Genomic DNA, 27293 nt, shown 5'->3' with positions numbered 1-27293 from the left:
TTTCCATTTTATTTCCATCTCTCAAGGAGATGGATCAAAAAAATATTGCTGTGATTTATGTCAGAGAGTGTTCTGCCTATATTTTACTGTTAGAGTTTTATAGTATCTGGCTTTACATTTGGGTCTTCGATCCATTTTGAGGTGTGTGTGTGTGTGTGTGTGTGTGTTTGGTGTTAGAAAGCGTTCTAATTTCATTCTGTTATATGTAGCTGTCTAGTTTCCTGGCACTACTTATTGAAGAGGCTGTCTTTTCTCCATTATGTATTCTTGCCTCCTTTGTCATAGATTAGTTGAGCATAGATGTATGCATTTATCTCTACTTTCTACCCTGTTCCACTGACCTATAGTTCAGTTTTTCTGCCAGTACTATACTGTCCCGATGACTGTAGAATAGTCAGAAGTCAGGGAGGCTGATTCCTCCAGCTCCATTTTTCTTTCTCAAGATTGCTTTGGCTATTCAGGGGCTTCTGTGTTTCTGTACAAATTGTAAAATTTTTTTTATCTAGTTCTATGAAAAATTTCTTAGGGATTTGATAGGGACTGCATTGAGTCTGTAGATTGCCTTGGATAGTACAGTCATATTCACAATATTGATTCTCCCAATCCACAAACATAGTATATCTTTGCATCTCTTTGTGTTGTCTATGATTTCTTTCATCGGCATCTTATAGTTTTTGGAGTACAGGCATCTTTGCCTTCTTATTTAGGTTTATTCCTAGGTATTGTATTCTTTTTGATGTGATGGCAAATGGGATAGCTTCCTTAATTTCTCTTTCTCATCTTCCACTGTTAATATATAGAAGTGTAACAGATTTGTGTACATCATTTTGTATCCTGCAACCTTGCTGAATTCATTGATGAGCTCTAGTAGTTTTCTGGTAGAATCTTTAGGATTTTCTGTGTATAGTATCATGTCATCTGTGAACAGTGACAGTTTCACTTTTCCAATTTAGATTCCATTTGTGTCTTTTTTTTTCTGATTGCTGTGGCTAGGACTTCTAAAACTATGTTGACTAAAAGACATCCTTGTCTTATTCCTGATCTTAGAGGAAATGTTTAGTGTCTCACCATTGAGTATGATGTTAACTGTGGATTTGTCATATTTGGCCTTTAGTATGTTGAGGTATGTTCCTTGTATGCCCAGTTTCTAAAAAATTTTTCTTGTCATAAATGGATGTTGAATTTTATAAAAATATTTTTCTGCATTTATTGAGATGATCATTTAATTTTTATTCTTCACTTTGTTAATATGGTGTATCACGCCGATTGCTTTTCAGATACTGAAAAATCCTTGCATCTCTGGGATAAATCCCACTGGATCATGGTATATGATTCTTCTGGTATACTGTTGAACTCAGGTTGCTGGTATTTTGTTGTGGACTTAGTGATATTGGTCTGTAGTTTGTGTGTGTGTGCCATCTTTGTCTGGTTTTGGCGTCAGGGTGATGGTGGTCTCATAGAATGAGTTCAGAAGTGTTCCTTTCTGTGCAATTTTTGGAAGAGTTTCAGAAGGATAGGTGTTAATTCTTCTCTAAATGTGTGGTAGAATGCATCTGTGAAGCCATCTGATCCTGGACTTTTGTTTGTTGGGAATTTTTAAATAACAGATTTAATTTCAGTACTTGTAACTGGTCTGGTCATACCTTCTGTTTCTTCCTGGTTTAGTCGTGGCTGTACCTAAGAATGTGTCCATTCCTTCTAGGTGGTCCATTTTATTGACATATAGTTGCCTGTAGTAATTTCATATGGTCCTTTGTACACTTGTGCTGTCCATTGTAACTTTTCTTTTTTCATTTTTCATTTTATTATTATGGGTCCTCTTATTTTTTTCTTGATGAATATGGTGAAAGTTTTATTAAATTTGTTTATATTTTCAAAGAATCAGCTTTTAGTTTCATTGGTCTTTTCTATTATTTTCTTCATCTCTATTTCTTCTCTAATCTTTGTGATTTCTTTTCTTCTACTAACTTTGGATTTTGCCTGTTCTTTCTCTAGTTGCTTTAGATATAAGGTTAGGTTGTTTGAGATTTTTCTTATTTCCTCAAGTAAGTTTGTATCATTAAACTTCCCTCTTAGAATTGCTTTCGTTGTGTCCCATAGGTTTTGGATCATCGTGTTTTCATTTTCATTTGTCTTTCTATTTTTTGATTTCCTCATGATTTCTTCTGTGATCCAGGCTCAGCAGTTTTAAAGAGACAGGTCTGTGCTACCAGTTGCTAATATTTTCTCCTAGAAACATTTCTCACTTTAATGTTTTAATGACGAAAGAGCCATCACAAAACATTGTTTTGTGAATTTGTTTATCAAATAGAAAATCTCAGTGTTATCTTCCAATCTGGTGAATGTAGAATAGAGGAACACAAATATTAAATATTCTTCCTAATATATATAGCTTGTGTTCACTAAAAATATATAGAAAATGGTATAATGAAATGATACCATTATCATTCCAAACAAGAATTTAAAACATTTTCTTTGCATATCACTGAATGTTCTCTTGGATTTATAGAGTACTAAATCTTTGAATTTCATTAGTTTTCAAGAAGAAAAAGAATGAGAGAATTTGTCTTCAGGTCCTTTATGAAACAAGGTATAATATAATCAAATGATATGAGTTCACATATATGGAACTTATAAGAAGAATCTTAAAAAATCTATATAGCTATATATGCAGATATAATATAATTTCTTAATTATAAGACCCTAGGTCCTAAAATTGATTTAATATCAATTACTGTAATGACCATTTTTGGTCAATTAGATAACTCCATTAAAATTAATATTTTAACTGCTCATTAGATACTTTATCATTTCTGTTACGGACACGCGACAACATATAACACTGAGGAAAACTGGCAGTCCAATTAGCATGAAGAAAGTGGGCAGTTTGGAAGGAAAAGAATTGGCCTAAACCTCAAGTGGAAAGAGCATATGGTAGTTGGGTAGATTTAAAGGAAATGGTCTAAGTTCCTTCTTGTAAATGACAGACACATGGCATAAGTTACTCAGCAATTTGGAAGCTAACTCAAACTCCTTGATTCTTCACTCTCAGAATCTACCATCAGTCTCTGTGGCTCAGTCCTCATCAGACATGTGTGGCTTTTGATAGCTTTAGACTTTCCCGTACCTGAAATACAGGTAAAGAGCTTTAGAGCCTCACGGCATGCATGCATATGTGCACATGGCTACTTAAGAATCTGTTACTATTTTTTCTAGTCTTACCATCTAATGTATGTGACTTTAAAAACATGAAAAACCTTCAATAAAAAAGCTGGAGACAGTTATTTTAATAAATTCCTGTAATCAAGCAAAGCATATCATATTAGTATGTGACACTGGAATTACCAATAAGTATTACAGTTATGATTACTAGAGTCTTAACAAGGTAGCAAAAAGCATTGAAAACTAAAATTTCTAACTTTGATATGACTAGCAGTAATATATACCAGTTTTCTGTGTGTAAAAGTAGATAAAAATTATTTGAAATATACTTTAAAGACAATTCTACATCTATTTACAAATAAAGTAACATATATAAACAAACATGGAAGCAGGAAAACAATGAGTTAATGTTAAATGAGGCTGTCCTTGAATTTTAAGTACCCGATAATAAACAATCTATACAGTCTTTGCCCACCTTTTCCATTAGCTGTCATGACAGATATTTAAAATATATATCTTAACCCTTTTTGATAATGGCTATGTTCAGTGGAGTAGGGGGCAAGCTGTGAAAACACAGAGCTTAGAGGATCTGACCTCACATAGCCTCTATAGAATGGTAACCTTCTTGAAAAAGAATACTTTCTCCAATTACTGACTGGCTTTTTTCACTGTATTATAACTCCTGAGGATCCACATACTAGAGACTTTTGGGGGATTAATAAACATTCTTTGGTTTGATTCCTGGGTTGGGAAGAGCCACTGGAGAAGGGATAGGCTACCCACTCCAGTATTCTTGGGCTTCCCTGGCAGTTCAGCTGGTAAAGAATCCACCTGCAATGCAGGAGACCTGGGTTCAGTCCTTGGGCTGGGAAGATTCCCCTGGAGAAGGGAAAGGCTACCCAACCATTATCCTGGCCTGGAGAATTCCATGGGCTGTGAAGTCCAGGGTCACAAAGAGTCGGACATGACTGAGCAACTATCACTTTAAAAAAATACTGTAAACACGTTTGGGTGCTTAGAAATTCACATGAACAGATTCAACTAAATTGTTCAAAAAACTAAAATTAATTACACTCAGAGATTTGAAGTTTCATTCCTTTTACACTTCACATGTAGAATAAAGATGGAGATTCCAGGCCTTAGTTGAGAAAGGGGTGTGGAAAGGGAGTTGGGCCCACAGGTGTAAAGGAGAAGAAACTTCCTTTTTCCATGCAGCAGGACCCTTAAAGAACTGAGGCATAGCCTAATACTACTGATGTCCTATTGTTGCTATGATAGGCTTTAGCTTGGGCAGGTTACCCTGCAGGTCTATTGATCTTTTATGTGGTTTAAAAATATAACTATCTTACACACAGTCTTTGGAGCACTATCCATTTTAGATAGGAACAACCTGTATTAGAACATAAACAAATGTAGATAAATATTAAAGGAATTTTCATATCCAGTGAAATTACTTTGTAATTTACTGATAACACCAAATAACTTTCATTTTGTAGTATTCGGAAGGACTCTGCTTATCAGATGACACTTCCATCTATAGCACTTATTAGATGTTTTTAGACATGCTGGAAATATTTGTGCAAAGTCAGTCTATTAGGTAAAGACCAGCTATAAATGATTAATTCCTTTTTAAGTTTAAGACCTTTGGTGCCATATTTTCACATGCTATGAGCATCATAAAATACTGAATCTCATAAGAATTTAAAACTTTCTGATGATAGTTTTATTAAGAATTTGGTAAATTATCTTAATGGAAGTTTTTCAAATGTGCCAACATTTTGAAAAACTTACGATTTTAAAAGAATATAAAATTACTTAACATTTACAATTAAGTACTCTTATTTCCAAAACACATTGATGGCACATACTTAGTGCATACTTTAAAATTTTTCCTTTCAAAGATAAATTTTACTTTCTATTTAATCCTAAATACTAAGCAATTTAAAAAATGAAGTGTTAATATATAATTTTGACTTTAATGTAACTTTACATTAAATAAAGAGCTTAAGGCTTTTATAAAAAATGATAAGAATATCAAGCAGTTACAAATTTGAATAAATATGTAATTTAAAATGTGGACAGGAAAAATCCTATATATGTAGTGAATTATTAGACATAATTTTAAAGATTTAATGTATATAAATATTGTTTCAGGAAGAAAAAAAAAGCTTTGCCGAACATTATAGACCCGGGTTCATATTGAACTCAAAGTATTAGGAAGATTAAGTGATTCTCTGAACACCAGTGAGAAGTGTGTGGAAGATGGAGGTCACCCTTTGAAAGAGAATCTCTGTGACCTGTGTAAATAGAAGCCCCACAAACACTTCCAACAAGTACAGGTCACAATAGGGTCATGGCTCCGGGCCCTCTGGACCACTGTTCGCCCAGAGGAGTGTGCTCACCGCGTTAATCTCTCGTCCTTCAGTTCCAAGTCCGCCACAGTGATGAGCTGATCCAGCTTGAATTTAGTGTCAATAATTTCTGCATCCCGAGGAGAGTATGTCCCACCTTCTTTCTGCTTCTGTCGAATTCTAAAAGTAAGTGTAGTAAAGTCCAAGGAGGAACTAGCATAGAAAGCATGCATTTGTATTTAGATTTCTTTTTAAGACATTAGTCAAATAATTTCCTTGTTGGGATCACTTCTGTGAACACATTGCAAATTTATAGCTACTCAAATTCTTCTCCCTGTTTTAATTCCACAGAATATATTCTACTATAATTTTTTAACATCCTATTTTTAATGAGAATTAGTTCTTCAAGGCCTGAGTCACTGACACATTTAAAGTATAGAGTGAATGAGACGGATGTTGTGAGCTTGTTTCTCCTCCCTCAAGCTGTCCCATAGATTTATCATAAAAAGGAATATGCCAATGTGGACACAGCTCATTGCTATCAGCACCGGTTCAAATAGACAACCTTCCACTGTTTTTACATACGTAAAACACATATGACCAGATACACAAGTTTTATAAAAATATTGCCAATTATGTATATCTAATTATATATTCTTTATATAATCAAAGAGTATAAAATAGAACCAGAAAACTCAGGTTCAAAAATAGAAGTCACATGAATCTGCAAATCATATTGATGTTAAATATAAAGTAATATTTAGCTTTTCTATCTTGTACTGCAAATATTTAATACTTATTATGATTTATGTGTTAAGGATGATACAGAAAGTAGAACATATGGTCCTTATCCTCAAGGATATAATTTAGTTGAGAAGGATTGGAATGTAGAAAAAGCATACAGAGGAAAAATATTCAAATTGCAACTTGTAAAACAGTAATTGATCGGTTATGAAATGATATGTGATTACAACTATTGGCACTTAGAAGAAATAAAAAGTAGAGTTTGACTTGGGTGTTGCAGAAGGTGGAGGAAGCACATTTACAGTGGACTGAAAAAAAGCAGCAGTGTGTGAAAGCCTAGGGGATGCTCAGGTGAGATTAAACTCCGGTGGCTGAACAGCCACATGAAGGAAAGTTGCAGGGAGTAAGAGGGGGCCATTTCCCGCCCACTAGAGGAGCTCATCCTATAAAGAAATGATCTGGGAGCAGAACAACATTGTGAATACAGGGGTTGCATGTCCCTTGGGGACAAGGACCATAGCTTGCACAATATAACTCTCACCGTCTTCTGGCTGAATCTGAGAACACTATCTAGTGGAAGAAAAATATCAAGAGCCCTTCAAATTTTCTATCAAAATGATAATTTAAATGATTCAAGATGAAACAGAGGATGCTTGGCAAACGCAATACAGGAAAACATACTTCAGATAAAACAGAGCCTACTGAGCTACTTAGGAAATTAGTATAATGGTTATTTTTACAAATGGAAGGTCCCTTTAACTTGGCAATCTATCTTATGAAACTGGATTTTAGAATCACAACTAAGATTTCCCCTGTGTGGTGTGCTGTGTGCACTTGCTCAGTCGTGTCCGACTCTGCGACCCTATGGACTGTAGCCCGCCAGGCCTCTGTTCATGGGGATTCTCCAGGCAAGAATACTGGAGTGGGTTGCCATGCCCTCCTCCCGGGGATCTTTCCAACCCAAAGATCAAACCTGATTAAAATCTTTTAAATTAAACCTATCAGAGTTATAAATATTCAAAGATGTAGAAAGCCGGGCACCTTCCTCTTTTGTGTAAACTTCTCTCTCAGTCCTCTATCTACTTTGTCTCACTTTGAGATATTGGAGCTAGACTCCTTGGCCAGCTGGTGGGATGTTGAGCCTTCTTAATAGAGGACACTAGTCATCCTGCAAGGCAGTAGGGATGGGGAGATACTGCCCTTGTGTGTTCTAGAGCTACATTATTATGATTCATTGTGGAAGGCCAGTAGTCCACCTAAATGAGTTCTAGCTGCTTCTAGAGTTCATGCTGTCACCATCCCATCAGTGAATGATGCTAAGTAGCTTCAGCCCATCCACGATCGGGGAGCATGGACTGCTCTCACTAATTCCAGGCTGCCTACCCTCCAGTAATGACAGGCAGCTTCTCCAGACCAGCTCCAGCTGCTTTCTCTGTCATATTTCTTTGCTCACTGTAATAGGATGCATGTGCCTGTGGTGGCCATTCCATTCTTGGGAGCGAGACAACTTCTAGTTTGTTCACCTACTGTCCACTTGCCCTTAGACTAGAGAGAGCAGCTTGGTTGCAGTTGCTACTTTTGGATCCCTTAGTGTTTTATTTTACTCCTTTTAATAGTAAACTATTTGTATTTGTTAAGTTGTTATTATTAAATGCTTCCTATCCTAGTAACCACTGTGGGCTTCTGTCTCCTAATTAAACCGTAACTGTCCATAAAGCATCTTAGGAATAAGTCTAATGCAAATAGTCTTACCTTGCAAACGCAAACACAGCTGTTCCAAGAAGAATGATGGAAAGGATACACAAAGTGACCGAAAGTATAATCTCTACAGTTCGTTCTGAAAGTCCTTCACCTGAAGAGAAAGTGTAACATAATCATTAATGATTATTATATGGGATACTTTGTTGGGTCTACAATACAGAAAGATATACTTTGGCCTATTTCTCAATAACCTTAACAAAATGTACACATGTGTTTATCTTCTAGATCTTTTAACTTTGGGGCTAAATCCTTGGTCCTCTTTCTTATACCCCTGGTGCACTCATGCAGCCTCAGGGTTTTAATTTTCATCTATATGATGTCTACTTAACTGTAATCTAAGGAACTCCCAATTTGTATATTCAGTTGCCTACTACATATCTTATATAGAAATGTAATTAAATTTAAAAAATCAGAATGTCCCAGACTGAACTCCTGTTTGTCCCTCCTTTCAACTGCATCCTTCTTCTTCTTGGTTGATGGCAACTTCATTTGTACTAGTTGCCCAGTCCCCAAATCTTGCAGTCATACTTGACTTTCTCATTCTCAGAACACATCCAAAATCTCTGAGGAAATCCTGTCGACTCTATCTTCTAAGTATACACACTTTTCACTAAAAGAAACTAGGGAAAATTGGAGAGATAGTAATCCCAAATTGTGATTAGGGTAGAGAAGGAATTTGGGACATCTAATGGGGCAAGAAAGCTAAGAAACTGTCAAAGGCAAATGGTATAGAAAGAACAAAAGGTCATCTTTAAGAGGTCCTACTGGCCAAAGATGGAACATTTTAAACTTTATGATGAATAAAAACTGAAACTGATAAAAATATATTCAACATCAGTATAAAAATCCATGAGTTCTAATATTATTCAATGAAATAGAAATGAAAATTTAAAAAATACTACTTTGTAACCTCTGGTTTTAGCTAAACTGCTTTTCTTTCACTCTAAAACTTTGAAATTAAAGGAAAAAATTAAACATTTTCCCCTCTGGCTTCCTATTTTTATGAATTAAAAAAAAGCCCTAGTTAAGGAGAAAAAGCTCCTTTTTAGAGGAAAATTCTGTTTAATAAATGTGGAAGAAATAATAAAATTGGAAATTAATTTCGCATTCCTAATGAAATAACTGACTCAGGTAACAATTACAAATGCATCTTTAAATGACTAGGAGGTTGATAGGGACTTAAACATTTAGGGAATGTCAGACTATCACCTCACAGATTATTTGCTGGTTACAACATGGGAAAAAAAACTTCCAGTGAAGAATCATGCTGTCACTATCACTAAATTAACTGATCAATTTTAATGTCACTGAAAATGTGGCGAGATGAGATATTATATACCTTCTGACATGAGGTATTTTGATCTACACAGCCACACTTGTAAAGTATTCCTGCCAAAATGTTCATTGTGCATATTCAGACCTTTAGATCTTATCTCTAATTTATAAGAAAGTAGGAAAAGTAGTTCAAGAATAAAATGACATCAATAAAGAGCAATGAGACAAATGCAGAACATGGAACCACTTACAGGACAGCTCATCTAGTTGCCTAAATGAGTGTTTGGCGTAGGAGTGGGGAGGTGGGAGGAAGAAGTCTCTTCTAGATGAAAATAGACTGAGAAAGGGTAAAAACTGAAAATGTTAGTCACTCAGTTGTGTGTGATTATTTGCAACCCCATGGACTATAGCCCATCAGGATCCTCTGTCCATGGGATTTTCCAGGGAAGAATACTGGAGTGGGTTGCCATTTCCTTCTCCAGGGTATCTTCCCAACCCAGGGATCTAACCTGCATCTCCTGCATTGCAGGTGGATTCTTTACCATCTGAGCCACCAGGGAAGCCCAGATTAAGAGAAACAAAAGTCAAAAATACTGTGTGAACCTCTCATTTGATCCTGTTTCAAAAAAGTTATAAGAAAAAAAAAGAGGATGTTTTGAAAGTAGGTAGTTTTACATGATATCAAGGATTTAACATTAATTTTGTTTAACTGCAACAATATAATAAAAACAGACTTATTAGAGAAATAAGCTAAAGTATTTGGAGTGGAAGATAACGCTTCAGAGATAAAATGACAAATGCACAAATAGAGATGTGGCAAATTTAACAGGTACTTGGGGTTCATTATACTATTCAAACCTTTTGTGTACTCTCTATACACCTTTTACTACCTCTTCTGCAAGTAACCTGATCAAGGCCATCATTCCTGTTTTGCATGAATTATTGTATGGACACCTAACAAGTCTTCCTGTATCTATCCTTGTCTTCTATGTATTCTCAGCATAGTTAAGCAAGAATAATGCTTTTAAAATATTACCTCTCTACTTAAAATCCTCCTCATCTCTCACAGACAAAATCCAAAGTCCTTCCAATGGCCTATGTCCATAGGTTAATGGTCTCTGGTCCCTCCTTAACACACTGGTTCCCTGTTATCTCTTGACTTCCCTTCCAGTCGCCATCTAGCTTACTGCTTTGGAGCCAGACTGTCTCCTTATTGTTCATGGGATACGCCAGGTCACTTTTGACATAGGGCTTTGTCCAGCTTCTTCCTGTGCCTGGAAAGGGATTTCTCTTGTAGATCTTCCTGGGGAGCCATGTCATTACCTTCAAGAATTTTCTCAAATATCAGCTAGTCAATGAAGCGTCTTACAAACTGAGTGTGTGTGTCCCTCCAAAACGCATGTGCCGAAACCCTAACACGTATTTGAGTAGGGATGAAATTAAAGTTATTTGAGGTCTTAAGGGTTGAGCAGAATTAGTGTCCTTTTAAAAAGAGAACACCAGAAGCCTATTCTCTCCCTCTGCGTGCACATGCTGAGGAAAGGCCACAGGAGGACACAGTGAAACGGAAGAGAGCGCTCAGCACATCCGGAACCGGCTGGAGCTCTGTGCTGGACTGCCTGCCTCCAGGACTGTGAGAAAGTAACCGTGTTGTTTACGCTATGTCTATGGTGTTTGTAATGGCAGCCCAAGCGGACTCAGACATTACCCTATTAGGATGGAAAGTTACAGCTCCTCCACCTCCTGTCTTACCCCTCCTGCCTCTTCTGCACTCTGTTCTACTCTTTTTTCCTCTCCATAACACTCTTAACATATCTTAAAATTCATTTATTTATTATCCTATTACCAGTCCAGAAGTAGGATTCCTGAAGACAGGTGTCTTTATTTTATTCACAACTGTATGCAAAGTCTGAGAATAATATCAGGCACATAGCAAATATTCAATAAATACTCAATAAATATTCAATTCAATAAATATTCAATATTCAATTCAATTCAATTCAATTCAATATTCAATTCAATTCAATTCAATTCAATAAATATTCAATAAATACAAAAATACAAAAATACATGACCACTGGAAAATTTACTGATTAAAAATTCAGTTTTGAAGTAGAAATTAAAAGTTTTCAGGTTGAAGATTAGGCATTAAGCCAAATAACTATAAGTGTTTGTTTTTTAATATAATTAGTAATTATCAATTTTAAGTTATATAATTTTACTGTAAAAAGTATTAAAAACAAGTGACAACATAGGTTAACTGTGTGTAAAATACACAGGGATTAATCTTTTACCTTTATTCCCGTGGCTTGGTGCTTATAAATGTTAACAATCTAAGAGAGTTTCTATGGCTCCTCTGCATGGTGGATTTGAATAAATAGTGAATCTTAAACATTTATCAGAGTTTCATGGTCACCTAGAATCTTCACCTAAATTTAGAAGACACTAAATGAGCATATAAGAGCTCATAAAGTATTTTAGATACACCTTTTTTGCACATTAAAATATAAATGGCTTGTTTCATATATTTTAACATGCTCATTCCTAATTGGATATGCTTGAGAAAGGAAACATGAAGATGAATAAAGAATCATCTTTATCAGGTAGCACTGAGTCACTAGACCTTGGAGTCTCGGTTCAGTTCAGTCGCTCAGTCCTGTCCGACTCTTTGTGACCCCATGAACCGCAGCACGCCAGGCCTCCCTGTCTATCACCAACTCCCAGAGTCCACCCAAACCCATGTCCATTGAGTCAGTGATGCCATCCAACCATCTCATCCTCTGTTGTCCCTTTCTCCTCCTGCCCTCAATCTTTCCCAGCATCAGAGTCTTTTCCAATGAGTCAGCTCTTCGCATCAGGTGGCTAAAGTATTGGATTTTCAGCTTCAACATCAGTCCTTCCAATGAACACCCAGGACTGATCTCCTTTAGGATAGACTGGTTGGATCTCCTTGCAGTCCAAGGGACTCTCAAGAGTCTTCTCCAACACCATAGTTCAAAAGCATCAATTCTTCAGTGCTCAGCTTTCTTTATAGTCTGACTCTCACATCCATACATGACCACTGGAAAAACCATAGCCTTGACTAGACGGACCTTTGTTGGCAAAGTAATGTCTCTGCTTTTTAATATGCTATCTAGGTTGGTCATAACTTTCCTTCCAAGGAGTAAGTGTCTTTTAATTTCATGGCTGCAGTCCCCATCTGCAGTGATTTTGGAGCCCAGAAAAATAAAGTTAGCTATTGTTTCCCCACATGAAGTGATGGGACCAGATGCCATGATCTTTTGTTTTCTGAATGTTGAGCTTTAAACCAACCTCTTCAGTCTCCTCTTTCACTTTCATCAAGAGGCTCTTTAGTTCTTCACTTTCTGCCATAAGGGTGGTATTATCTGCATATCTGAGGTTATTGATGTTTCTCCTGGCAATCTTGATTCCAGCTTGTGCTTCCTCCAGCCCAGCATTTCTCATGATGTATCCTGCATATAAGCTAAATAAGCAGGGTGACAATATACAGCCTTGACGTACTCCTTTTCCTCTTTGGAACCAGTCTGTTGTTCCATGTCCAGTTCTAACTGTTGCTTCCTGACCTGTGGTTTCTGAAGAGGCAGGTCAGGTGGTCTGGTATTCCCATCTCTTTCAGAATTTTCCACAGTTTATTGTGATCCACACAGTCAAAGGCTTTGGCATAGTCAATAGAGCAGAAATAGATGTTTTTCTGGAACTCTCTTGGTTTTTCCATGATCCAGAGGATGTTGGCAGTTTGATCTCTGGTTCCTCTGCCTTTTCTAAAACCAGCTGGTTTTAAAAGTTCTCTGGAAGTTCACGGTTCACGTATTGCTGAAGCCTGGCTTGGAGAATTTTGAGCATTACTTTACTAGCATGTGAGATGAGTGCAATTGTGCAGTAGTTTGAGCATTTTTTTTGCATGCCTTTCTTTGGGATTGGAATGAACACTCACCTTTCCCAGTCCTGTGGCCACTGCTGAATTTTCCAAATTTGCTGGCATATTGAATACAGCACTTTCACAACATCATCTTTCAGGATTTGAAAGAGCTCAACTGGAATTTTATCACTTCCACTAGCTTTGTTTGTAGTGATGCTTTCTAAGGCCCACTCGACTTCACATTCCAGGATGTCTGGCTCTAGGTGAGTGATCACACCATCATGATCATCTGGGTCGTGAAGATCTTTGTTGTACAGTTCTTCTGTGTATTCTTGCTACCTCTTCTTAATATCTTCTGCTTCTGTTAGGTCCCTACCATTTCTGAGCCCATCTTTGCATGAAATGTTCCCTTGGTATCTCTAACTTTCTTGAAGAGATCTGTAGTCTTTCCCATTCTATTGTTTTCCTCTTATTTATCGCTGAGGAAGGCTTTCTTAACCTCTCCTTGCTATTTTTTGGAACTCTGCATTCAAATGGGTATATCTTTCCTTTTCTCCTTTGCTTTTTGCTTCCCTTCTGTAATCCAGTGGGAAAAAAATGATTTCATAGACCATAGGAATTTTCCGATTCAATTACCATTTCAAAGCACCAGCCAAGTGAAGTGAAGAAATGACAAATACTGTATTAATAAAAGTAGGTAATCCTTTTGGCACGTGCATTACAAGTGTACTACTAGGAAAGGACACAATGCACTGTGGTTGTCCAGGACAGATGCTGACTCACTGCTCTTTATGGTACCCATCGCATTACCAGTACAGAATGAAATTGTTCTCTAAGTCCTCTCACAGAAAATGGAACTCTTCTGCTTGAAAGTATGAGCATTCTTTTTGTAATTCATACAAGTCATTTCCTGACAAGACTTAAATCTTATGAAAGGTCAAATCATTTTATTTGCATAACAGAATGTTCTACTGTAATTAATCAAATCATAATTATAAAGCACTAATTTTTCACAAGTATTATCTTTTGATTAAAATTATCATTACTTAAACTCAGCCTATGGATCTGACTTTTTAAGCTACATTTATATTTCTAAGAAGAAGCTTGAATTTAAATGGGTTATATAGCTCCTAGGACAATGTCTATCTCTTGTTACAGATACATATCACATAAGAGTATGTGAATTTGAGCTTTTAACTCATTTATTATGACAGAACTTCAGTTAAAAAAGTTTTCTTTCAGCCCTGTACTAGCCATCCAGAATATTTAAATACTGTACAAAGAGCTTACCAGAAGTCATTCTATGTTGTAATTCAAGAAATATCTATTAAAATACCCTAAATAAATGTTACTTTCATATATCAGCTATGTAAAATATTAGAAGTAGATACTATTGTTTCCAGGATGTAGAGAAAAGTCACACTTATTGTTTACAAAAAACAAAAGGAATTACTGCATTTTTATGTGTAAAAATAAAGCATACTCATGTATTAATGTTAGCCTTAAAACGCTGAGAAGGTGAAAAGAGAACAGCTAGAAATAGTTCAAAATATTGAGAGGAGAAAATGGTACAGCAAGGATAGGAAGTATGCAGGAGCAGAAAAATTAGCAATAGTAATGAAAGCTACCTGGGCATTTAGTAATTTCTAGGCAACACAACATTGCCTGAAGTCAGGTTGCCTGGGTCTAAAAGCTGGTGGTGTACTTCCCCAGCTCTGTAACCCTGGGCAAGCTGCTTAAAGACCCAGCTTCAGATTTCTTAGCAATGTATTAGGGATACCCATAAATAGGAAATCACATTATAGGTCTTGTAGTGAAAAAATACATGAGGCTATATAGAGAAAAACACTCATGAAGGGCTTGGCACATAAGTAAAAAATGTTTCATATATTTATTAATAACCTTATTCATTAATCTGTCAGAGAAGGCAATGGCACCCCACTCCAGTACTCTTGCCTGGAAAATCCCATGGATGGAGGAGCCTGGTGGGCTGCAGTCCATGGGGTCACTAAGAGTCGGACACGACTGAAGTGACTTAGCAGCAGCAGCAGCATTAATCTGTACATTCATCTGATTTAATCTCCCAGTTATGAAAGTGTGAAGTGAAAGTGTAGGTTGCTCAGTCGTGTCTGACTCTTTGCTGCCCCATGGACTGTAGCCCGCCAGGCTCCTCTGTCCATGGGATTCTCCAGGCAAGAATACTGGAGTGGGTTTCCATTTCCTTCTCCAGGGGATCTTTCCCAACCCAAGAATTGAACCTGAGTTTTGTGCACTGCAGGCAGATTCTTTACTGTCTGAGCCACCAGGGAAGCCCAGTTAGTTTATGAATTGGGTATTATTCTACTTCTGGAAATGAGACTTGCAGAGGTTAATTTGTTAAGTGACTAATTCAAAGTCACAAGTTCCATATGCCAAAATGGCCTGAAACATGCTTGTCTGGCTGCAGAGTTTACGAGCTTCACTATCACATCACTACTGCCTGTGAACATCATAAAACTTCCCCCCGTTCCTTTTGTCACAAAAAAATATATAGTGACTCCTTTTTCTTCCCAAGTGAGAATACTGGAACTTTTCATCGTTAGTACAGTAATTAAATGAGGAATGTTATGACAAAAAACAAACAAACAAAAAAACCAATCACAGAGTGCCTTTGCCATGGAGTTTGTTTCCTCTTGTTCAGCTTTAATGAAGCCCTGTGAGGTACATAAAGGAGTGTCTGCTGTTCAAATCACAGGACTCCTCTATAGTGAAACCTTGTAATCAAAACATTGCCTGCAAGCAGTTTCCATAAACTTATATACCTAAGGAGGAGTTTTTACAAATGAATTTAAGAATTCTTGTGAATTTGGTTAATAAAAATTCTAAGGCTCAGTCCTGAATGCAAATAAAAGCAAGTTGTAAGTATATCTTTAGGATTAAAATGATGGCACGTGTCATTTTGCATTATTCCTACAGGTCATCAAGACTTCCCCAGGTGTGATTCCTCTTCCACCTTATTCGTCTTTATTTAGCAAAGCCCTTGTCTGGCCCCTTCTCGCTTGTCCCGCTGCTAGCCTTTTCACTAATCTTAAGCCTTTTAGTTCATCAGTGATTCATGCCCCTAATTTAACATCCCAATAATAATATCTCTACAGTCACAGCCACTATCAAAATGGCCAGTGTTATAAGTGCCTGTCCTATACTAACTTCAAAACACAGCCTTCAAAAGGTGCTTAAATCCTGAAGACTGTACTGATGGGTAACTCAGCTTGAAGCTCCTTGCCTGTGGGGTGCAAAATACCAGTGAGTGACTGTACATCCATGGGGGTTTGATGACCTAGAGGGGACCTAGACTTTTTTGGCTAAAGTGTGAGATACACCCAAGTATTGGGCAGGCTTGTGAGAAATGCTGGGAGCCACTAGTCCTGTATCCTATACATGACATATTAGAGACAGAGGACTCAAAGTGCATCCTTTGTACTCTTATGACCCCAGGGATATTATACCAATGCATTTACTGTTTGCTGGCCCCTACTCTCACAGCTGTGAAATCATTATTGCCATTGACCACTGCCCACTATAGAAATGGTCAACTTTATTTCTTTTTTTGAGTCCTTCTACTATATCCTCCCCAGCAATGTTATTTTTCCAAAAACTATGACTTCATGGCATTTTATGAATATCAACTGAGGCCAGCATCTTTTCTGGAGGGTGCACTTTAGTGCCTGACTCATCAGAGTGAACCGGACAGACCCAGAACCACAATATCCAATAGCTAGGTAAAAATAATAATGACGTGAGGCCAGAAATTGATGGTGTTACATCCATTCACCAGCAGAATGACTGAGCTACTTTGCTCTAGATCAAAGAATTCTGCTCCAGTGGTCCATGACACATTACAAATCTGAACATTTCATTTCACCATAACTGAGGCTTGGATCCTTTAAACTCCATCTACTCCTGCCCAGTACTGTTTTACTAGCTACAGATAACTATCTATCTAGGTAGCAGAATTCCATGCGGTCAGAGTGAGCATTACAGAACAAAAGCCTACTATCGAGCTGCTATCCGCCAGGAGAGAGCCCACTGAAGGCCACTCTAAGGAGGAACCTGAAAGGCTGTCCTTATGTCACGGGTCTATGCATGCTCAGTCACGTCTGACTCTCTGTGACCCCATGGACTGTGGCCTGCCAGGCTTTCTGTCCATGAGATTTCCCAGGCAAGAACACTGGAGTGGGTTGCTATTTCCTTCTCCAACAAATAACATTAACCCTGAAAAACTGATTGTAGATACATATGAGCCTTCCCTGTCACTACCCCTTACCACCCCAATGGCATTCCACCTGCCGAGTCCAGTCTGGCTCCCCAGTCCCTCCTTCTCTAACCTTGGTAAGATCTGGTGCTCTGCCCTTCCTTCTATATATCACATCCTCTGACACTCCTGCTGTTACCAGGGTACACACACATTAGCACCTGGGTGACTCGGGCGGTGGTGGTGATTCCAGGAGAGGAATCCGAGAACTTAACAAGCGTATTTCTCCTGCCTTCTAGAATTACTTATTGTATGCCACTGCCTTGGCTGTGAGAGACAGGAAGAAAAAGAAGAGACCATCGCTGAGAAACGTCTCGAGACCACCTGTGGCCAGTGCTGAATGGGGTACATCCGTGGCCACAAGGATGCTGTTTTGTAGTACCTGAGGACTCACTCACGTCCCTGTGCACTATGGTTCCTAATGCTTGACTTTCCCTCTTCTTTCATTCCTACTAACCCAGATGTGTCAACTTTACACTCCAGATAACCAGTTGAATATGCTGTCCTCATATCAATAATCTATACAAACCCAAGAAGCTGTGAGATGAATAATACACAGCAAACAATACAACAGAGTAATCTCTTTTTAGCACTGTATCTACAGAATGTCATTTCTCTAAGCCATATGAGCAGAAACTGGCTTTTTATACAATTAATGGTCCAGAACCAGATGAGAATTTCTAACTAAAAATGCTGGAACATTTTCTATCTTCTCTCAACCATAACTCTCACTGAAATCTATTGCACTGGTGATATATACTGTGGATCTGAACAACACAGAGTTCCACAGGCTCAGAGACTGATACACAGGACACACAAAGTCGTGAATTACTCAGAGAAATCCGAGGGAAAGAATTGCTCCCAAGGAAGTATAATTTAAAATCTTTCATTATAACCTATCAAAAAGAAGCTATTAGGCATTCAGCATTTTTATTAACTATAAAAGGTTAATATATTTACCCGTGTTGTTTTACATAAATCTTTCAAGGCAGATAATATCACCATTTTCCAAATAAGGAAACTCTGAGGGTAATAGAAATTACCACTTGAGAAAAGAGAGTCAAGATTTGAATCCAGATCTAAATCCTGCATTTGCAGGATGGTTATAAAATTTGTGCTGGTAGAGCCACTTAATTACTGAATCTGGGCCACGGGTTCCTCATCTGCAAAATGGAACTAACATTAGCAACCTAACAGGGTTTCTGAACCTCAGCACATTGATTAGGGGTTAGATAATTCCTTGCTGGAGGGGCCTGCCTACGCCCTGGAGGACAGGCAGCCGCACCTCTGACCTCTCTGCCCACGGGATGCCACGAGCTCAATCCCCACACTTAGAGGACAACCCAACCGAAAATGGCTCCAGACATTGCCAAATCCCCAGATAGTAAAATCAGTCTGTTGAGAACCACTGACCTAAATTAAGGATCGTTGTGAAGAATCCATCAGTTAACACATACTAAGGACCTCAGAGTATGTCTGGAGCAGAATATTTAATGTTAGATACGTTGATGGTGAAGGAGGCGGAGGAGAGAAAGAAGTAGCAGTAAGAAGGGGAGGAAGGGGGAGAAAGAGAAAAGGAAGAAGTATACTTGCATCTGACTGAAGGGTACTTATCCAGGCCTGACTGGGTGGATACAATTGAAAAACTCAGGAAAGCACTGATCAGACAGAAAACTTACAAAGACTGATAAGCTTCTAACTTTTAGGATTATTTCAGAAAAATTTCCTTAATCCTTTTTCATTTTTATGAAGTAAAAATGTTTTACTTAGAAGACTGCATATTAAAAAACCAAATATTTTCTTAGTGTAATGTCCATACACATCAGCCTAGACTGAACACCATATTGAAACCTATGTCCAAATTTGAATAGATGGAGTCCATCACTTAAAAAGAGTATTATAAATACTGCTTCTGTCTTAGTCAACATAATTAACCTTGAAGTGACTTTATACTTGAGAACATTCAGTCATGGAATACATTTACTAAGGAACATTACAGCTATGATTAGCATGTTGAGATTATAAATGAAATTAAACTACAAAAATGTCTTACTTAAAGTCTTAACAGGATCAGAGTAATCAGAGTCAGTAAATTGTCCCATGATGTTTGTGGCTCTAAATTTAAATCTGTGGAAGAAGAAAAACAATTTACATATGACTTTTTTTTTCCCATGTATAATTTAAACAAATAGCTGTGGAAAAAGACATTTTTGTTCAGAGAACATGAATTTACAAAGTATAAACTTAGAAATCTGCCACCATCAGAACAAATAGTATCTTTATGTGAGATGAATAATTATCCTGGACACAGACCTTTTCAACTTCATCAGAGTGTGATGAAAAATTTGACCAGATTCATGAATAGTCAGCAGTTAATCAGATTAAGTAGATCATCTCTCTCATAGATTTGTTCAGATGAAATTAATTAATGTCAGCACAAGCACAATTTAAATTAAACATAACTACTACACTTTAGCCACCTTTGAAAATACCAGTAAGTCAGATTTAGAATGATCATATAAAACTTACCTTGTTCACATGTAGATAAAGAATAATGCTTATTAATTCTGAGTGTGCATAGCTATATTTTCACTTTATATGCTTCCATGACATACAACATAGAAAATGGGTACAGAAGAAAATCAACCTTAAAAATTGCTGGATAATTCTATCACCACAGAGACAACCAAAATTTACCTTATTTTAAAACATAACATCAATCTACATTAATAATCTCTGCTGTTCTCAAATTCTTATGATTTTATGGTTTATATGAAATGATTTGGTAAAATTATGCAAAATCAATAATTCTTGGATATAAAACTTTGTAGTATATCATATCTGTAACTATTATTGTATGATGATTAATCTCAGGGCATAATTTAGTAACCAAGTAAGTGTTCTTAATAATAGATAATAGGCATTTGTAAAAAAAAAAACGCTCTGACTTTTCTTTCTAATGTTAAGTTGCCCTAGGATGTTTATGAAGAATTTAATAACGCTTTAACTAGTAGGCAAAAGTGAAATTAGCTGTATTTTTCAAATTTAGAATTAAAATTATATTTTGGAAATTAAATTTTTAAAAAGTATAGTCATGATATAATAGTCAACTTAGTAGGAAAAAAGCCAAATTTAGCAAAGCATTTAATAGAGCTAAAATATCAACATCTGTTTTTATATTCGAGTATTATAATCTACAGAATACCAAATACTAAAGTGAATTATAAATATTTTAATACATCATCTAGATGTTTGATAATATGAAGAGCTGAAAATGATTGTTATGACTGAAGTAAAGGGAAGCCACAATTAACTGGAAGACAAGGATAGTGTTTCTAAAACTGTACATACATCAGCATGAATGGCAGAATAATGAGAAAGACAAAACATCACACATTAGTCACATAGCCCTTTACGAAAAGAATTAAATTCTCCTGAGTTCTCCAGTTTGCACAATATTCATATTGCCCTTAGTTGCTTATTTCAAACCACAATATAAGTTTGCCTGCTTTCCCTAGAACTGTACTTTTACTGAACGAAAGGACAATGCCTTGTTGATCTTTACCATGCATCAGGTCACAACACATTATGGATATCCAGTACTTACTGGAAAAAATAAAAGGAGGAGTAGATGGATGGGTTAAAAATGTCAACTAGCTGCTATCATGATGCATAGTAAGCATAAACTATACTTACAAGTATTGCTTTTTTGGTTTCAGAGGTCCATTGCAGATTTTGTCTTCATTACCAGGAATCATACACGCACGATCAGCACCTATGATGTAAATTTCTTCACTGCCACTAAACTTTGCCTTTCCCTCTGTACATGGGGGGTTAGGAAAGCCTTCATTTGTAAAATATGGCCTTGGTTTATTAAAGTATGCATCATACCACTTTGTTACATTTCCATCATGCTGAGCTATTTTCAGAAAAAAGAAGAATTATTATAAGTCATATCCAAATGTATTTTCACATTTATAAAAGGCATTTCTATAATTGCATGAGGAAAATCTGGATGCAACATCTTTTACTTTCTGAACCACCAGGGATGATTCAACTGATCTACCTGGATAAGCAGGTAACCCTATCCATCCCATCACACATGAATCCATAGACACTGTTGTGGAGAATGACGTCTCAGAGAAAAAGCATTCTTCAGTCAAGAGTGACTCTTTCCCACCTTCAAAGAAGCTATCAAGACTGCATCCTGCCAAAATCCTACCAGCATATAGAATACATAAATATTTTAAGCACATGTCTTTTAATTTTGGTAAACTATTTAGGCATAAATTAATGATCAGTAAAATTAATGATACTATTGACAATCTACTAAGCTCAAAAGATGTGTAATAATCGCGTCTATTTTATATTACTATTTTTGAATTGAAATATCTTTAGCATTCAGCAGTCCACACTCCACAATTTAACAAGATAACCTGGCATGTGATGATACCTCCTGCTTCTGCTACAAGCACTTGTACATTTTTGATTGGTCCATGGTCATCATTGTAGTAACATATTGGCATTCTGATTGTAATCGTTGTTGAAGTCACAAGAAGTTTTCCTGTGGCATCATAAATAGGGGTTGGTTTGGTCTTTGGTCGTGCTGGAGCTGTAAACATGAAGATGAAATATCACTACCTGTTGATTTTTTGTTCTTAACAGAAAAGAGAAAATCATTTTAAATTCTCCTTTCATGCAGGTAATTTACAGATAAAGTGATGACAAACCTAAACAACATGAAACATTTTTGTTTGGATACAGAAGATATTTGGCAATTATTACCTCCTAATGATATAATTATATATTTGAGACTTGTCTGAGATAATGGAGCCCAGGTGTGATTTTCAGACATCTGATTCCTCTTCATGTATTAAAGAAATTCAAACTATATATACATATATATATATAAAATTTTCACAAATGTATTAAATCATACTATTTTAGTGGTTTTTTTTTTTCTGTCACTTCCTTTAGCTGGTTCACTAATTTCTGTTCTAGGCATACCAGGAGCCCTGTCCTCCAACCCCACAATTATCCATACCAAACAACTAGATGATATCCTCTCATTTTTCTTTATGCTCACATAATCATATAAAAATACATAAAGTCATACATAATGGATTTTTCTCACTGATACGTTTTAATGGGGCTCTGTTAAGTATTATAATTACACCACATATTGCTTTTTATTACAATGACTGTGTAAATCTTTTCAAGTCACCAAGTTCTGGGTTAATTCATTCTTCTTAATAACTATATTATATGTCATGGTACAACTGCATCACATTTATTCAATCATTCACCGAGTGATGGGAATTCACTTTTCCTTCAGTCTTTGAACATTTGCTTCACTAATCTGCCTTATATCTTAAGTCTTACTCACTGATTCTTTTATTTCTATAGAATATACTCCCAAGGGCAGGATTTCTGGAGCAAATGATATATGTACTTTTAACTTTAACACATATTTCCAGAATAATTTCTACAAGTGTCATAATTCACATTTTACCATCAATGCATACAAGTATCTTCAAAAATAATATTTGTAGAAGTTCTGCTTGTTTCATCTTAGAGCTCCACACACTAGCTGTTTGAGCATCAGTAAAGTTGCTTAATCAAACTTCAATTCCCATATTTATAAAATCTTTTTTAAAAGCCTTTTAACCACGTCATAATCTTGGCAATATCATTTCCATTTGATAAATGAGGAAAACAGCTTTATGCCACATAGCTGTGAAAGGGAAGTATCAGGACATGAACCAAATCTTTTTGACTCAATTCTTTAGCTCACTCCTCTGAGATGTCAGAGTTATGATGATATTAGATATGCAGGAAGTTTACTGGGGGAAATATTTGTGAAGAATAGGGGAGGAGGGAGCAATAGTAGGTGGCAAGATCACAATTCCGACATGTGTAAATGACGAGAAGGAAGGAAGAAAGGATGTGGCAGGAACAGCCTCCAGGTTCTAGGGAGGCCACTGGGGAGCCCCCGAGACAAGGTTTCTAGTCAGAGGAATCTGTCATTGGATGGTACTGTCCAAATTGATACAATTGTTAATCCAGTGTTACTCCATGTCATTAATAAAATTAGGCATATTACTGGAGAAAAATTCAATTTTTTAGACCCCATCACTGCTACCAGTACTCACCCATCTTCTCTAGATAACTGGTCATGAGTCTATCTGCTCTATGTAAGGTGTGGGAAGTCAGAATTAGACATCTTTACTGGAGGATGAGCAAAGTATCTGAAATGGGAAGTTTTACTAAATATAATGCATCTATTGTTACATGTTGAATATATGAGTAAGTCTGCCACTGAATAACAAATAGTATTACAGTTATATAAATTACCCAATGGTAAAAAAATAAAATTTATCAGCTTCATCTTACAGTGAATATTTCTTATCCTTATCAAAGCAAGTTTCTAGACACTGTGGGTTTTTCAGATTCTCTCTTAACCCTCACAACACGAGGTAGGAACTAGTATTATCTCTATTACACAAGCTTAGAGGTGTTAAGAAACTTGTCTAAGGCCAAACAAGGTAGCAAGTGGCCAACCCAGGATTCAACCTCCGGGACTCGACCCTCGACCAGCCTAAAGATGGCGTTTTAATCACTGTGCTGCCTGTAGTTACCGAAGACTGAGAGAAGATGGTTTTCATTTTAGAAAGAGGATCAGGTGGAATTCTATTGAAGCTCTCTCTCTCTCTCTCTTTTTTTTTTTTAATCTCTCTGCAGGTTTTACACAGGTTTTTAGAGCAGTGACAAAATTGTGTGCCTGTTTTCATTCTTGAGAAGGCGCCCTGAATAACTGAGTGGCCCTAAAGTCCTTTTAATAATCTTCTGTGGGTTTTGTGGAATTTGGTGAGGGAAGGGAGTCTCTAAAGTTTTATATATTTTCTATGAAAAAAAATCCCTGTCAATGATGAACTGATAGATCTACTTTATAGCCAGAATCATAAAGTTGATTATATGGTAGTTCAGTAAACACCATTTTATTAACTTAGAAGAATCTGACTTTCAAAAAAAGATCAGTCAGAGAATCTACTTAGAACTAGTCAAAGTCCAGTCATGGGCAATTTAAAGAAGTTTTCTTTTCAATAAAATTTAAAAATCATAAAATACAATTATAAAGTTTGTCTCAGCAAAATTTCAATTTAGTGGAAAAGAAATATAGCAGACAGCCTCTGTAATTAACATGGTAATTTGCCTTATGATTTAGGTATTTTAATTATAGCTTTATTAAGCATATATTACTACTTATTACTTAATGTATACTTACTGTATGTATACACATCATTTAAAAGCTTACCTACATCCATAACTCTAATACAGAATATAAATTATAATTACTTTTAAGACAATAGCATTTCATGGGAAGGCAGTTCATGTACCTTTAATATCCATGGTTATTCTCATTTGAACCTTTGGCCCTGCACCAGCACTATTGATTGCATAAACCTAAAACAAAAAAGCATCTTATTATTTTCAAATTATTGCACAGGTGTATGTATAAGCAATTATGATTATACGTCATTTAAAAATTATTCTATTTTTAAAAAACAATTCATATAGTCTATTATATTTTCTTGCACTCAAATTTATGTAATATATGGAGGAAGAATGTTAGCAGTAAACTAGTTCTTACAACTGATACTATGGTCCTAAGCCCTGAGAACAAAGGCTCAGTGACCTAACAGCCCCTCACAGAGACTAAGAAAGATGTGGCTTCTGTTTGAACCCGTAGGAGGAGAGAGCAGAAGAGTCACTGTGTCTACACTCTCTCATCTACTCTAACATCTGTTCCTTTTCTGTGTAGCTAGGTAACTCCAGCTTTCTTTAAATCCATATTGAAGATTCTCTTTTTTTTTCCTTCTGAGATGAAACCCTATTCCCTCAGCCTCCCAGTTTTCCTGTATTAAATCATCCCTCTGAAAGTTGGCCTCTCTGCCCTGCTTCACCCCTGCCCCTAAGTATCTGACGCTATAACCTGCATAATGCAGCATATACACATAAAGCATTTCTGTTTGTATCTGCAGAGGGTGATTTACACAAATGTGAATCCTTTCAATCAACTTTGTGCTTAGGAAGCTGCAGACACAGGCTCTTTTTTTAATTCACTGTATCTTGCTATATATTAATAATGACTGTGTTCTTGCCAATTTCATTATATTCAATAAACACAATTCAGAATGCATCTTGACTGGAATTAATAAATTTGTTTCATACATTAGTGGTCCACCCTCCACCCTATGCACAGTTTAGAAGTATTTTGATTGAATTAAAGTAACACATATGATGTGGCAGGTATAGTAAATAAACCAAGCCTATAAAATGTAGCTTAAAAAATATAAAAGGAAATATTTACTGGTGTATGTAAACTTCAAAAAGAAAGTATTTAAAATGAAAAGTGATGCTAAATGTGTTTAATTATTTATATTTCTTTACAACCTAACATTTAAGTGGAATAATACAGTTGGGCAGTGCTTCTCAAGTTGTGGTGAGGAAAGAAGTCACTCACAAACCCTGGAAAATGAAAATCTATAGGTTTTGACTCATTAGGTTAGGACCCATGTGAAAGTTACACATTTCTAGTAAATTCTCAGGTGTTAAGGACAATGAAAATTGCACCTTGCAAATAATCCAAAGATTGATTTTTCTTTAAATTATGAACTAGTCGATTTCCCTGGTGGTACAGTGAATGACAGGCCACACGCCAGAGCAGGGCACATAGGTTTGATGCCTGGTCTGAGAAGATTCTACATGCCACAGGGCAGCTAAGCTGTGCCACAACTACTGAGCCTGGGCTCTAGAGGCTGTGAGCTGCAGCTGCTGACGCTTACACAGCTAGAGCCCGTGCTCTGCAGCAAGAGGAGCCACTGCAATGAGAAGCTCGTGCACTGCAACGAAGACCCACTCATAATTCAAAAATTATGAATTAGTTGTACTTTATTTCTTATTTTTCTTTTATTTTTGAGAGCCAAAACATTTGTTTCCTCCCATCACTATTAATATCCTATATAGAAATTACTATTCCTATTACTGATTTTTCAGATAAGGAAAAAGAGGCACAGATTTGCAGACACTGCCCTGAAAGAACCTAGCAGGGCCAGAATTTGAATCTAGGTCAGTTCCTTCTCTTAACTACCACCTTCTCTCTAACAGATCTTTTAGAATGGGGGTCCATTTAATGGTATGTGTAACAAGAGTCCTAGCAAGTCAGATATACAGTGAGTGGGGGAAATAACACAAATTACTAATGACAGTTTTCTGATATAAAGAGTTTGTTGAAGATTAGTTACTTGACTGTGTAGTTACTTGAGCTACTTGAATGCTTAGGGTGAATTTCAATTCAGTTCAGTTGCTCATTTGTGTCCGACTCTGCGACCCCATGAACCGCGGCATGCCTGGCCTCCCTGTCCATCACCAATGCCCAGAGTTCACCCAAACCCATGTCTATTGAGTCGGTGATGCCATCCAACTATCTCATCCTCTGTCGTCCCCTTCTCCTCCTGCCCTCAATCTTTCCCAGCATCAGGGTCTTTTCATTTTTTTTCTCAGATTTTTTTAATCATTAATTAATTATTATTATTATTATTTTTTACAATATTGTATTGGTTTTGCCATACATCAACACAATCCCACCACCGGGTGTACATGTGTTCCCCATTCCGTACCCCTCTCCCACCTCCCTCCCTGTACCATCCCTCTGGGTCATCCCAGTGCACCAGCCCCAAGCATCCTGTATCCTGCATCGAACCTGGACTGGCGATTTGTTTCATATATGATATTATACATGTTTCAATGCCATTCTCCCAAATCATCC

The 27293-nt window shown here is 36.6% G+C and overlaps 1 protein-coding gene and 1 long non-coding RNA gene across 4 annotated transcripts in view; one reads left to right on the top strand and one right to left on the bottom strand.

Moving 5' to 3' along the window:
• The window catches only part of PTPRQ (protein tyrosine phosphatase receptor type Q), a 231550-nt gene that overhangs the window by 44042 nt on the left and 160215 nt on the right, over window positions 1–27293 (bottom strand). For all 3 annotated transcript variants that reach the window (XM_059886458.1, XM_059886459.1, NM_001192555.2), the window contains exons 30-35: window positions 24862–24928; window positions 21918–22076; window positions 21161–21383; window positions 19518–19591; window positions 8010–8109; window positions 5565–5693 (exon numbers count right to left, since the gene is read on the bottom strand). In XM_059886458.1, coding sequence (XP_059742441.1) covers window positions 5565–5693; window positions 8010–8109; window positions 19518–19591; window positions 21161–21383; window positions 21918–22076; window positions 24862–24928 — 752 coding nt within the window. The remainder of the gene's footprint in view (window positions 1–5564; window positions 5694–8009; window positions 8110–19517; window positions 19592–21160; window positions 21384–21917; window positions 22077–24861; window positions 24929–27293) is intronic.
• LOC132345238 (uncharacterized) lies at window positions 5611–18053 on the top strand. Its single transcript, XR_009494444.1, has 2 exons — window positions 5611–5699; window positions 17704–18053. It is a non-coding gene; the product is annotated as an uncharacterized lncRNA (long non-coding RNA).

This window comes from Bos taurus, chromosome 5 (assembly GCF_002263795.3).
Source record: "Bos taurus isolate L1 Dominette 01449 registration number 42190680 breed Hereford chromosome 5, ARS-UCD2.0, whole genome shotgun sequence".
Lineage (NCBI taxonomy): Eukaryota > Metazoa > Chordata > Mammalia > Artiodactyla > Bovidae > Bos > Bos taurus.
This window is presented reverse-complemented; position numbering and strand designations above follow the sequence as displayed.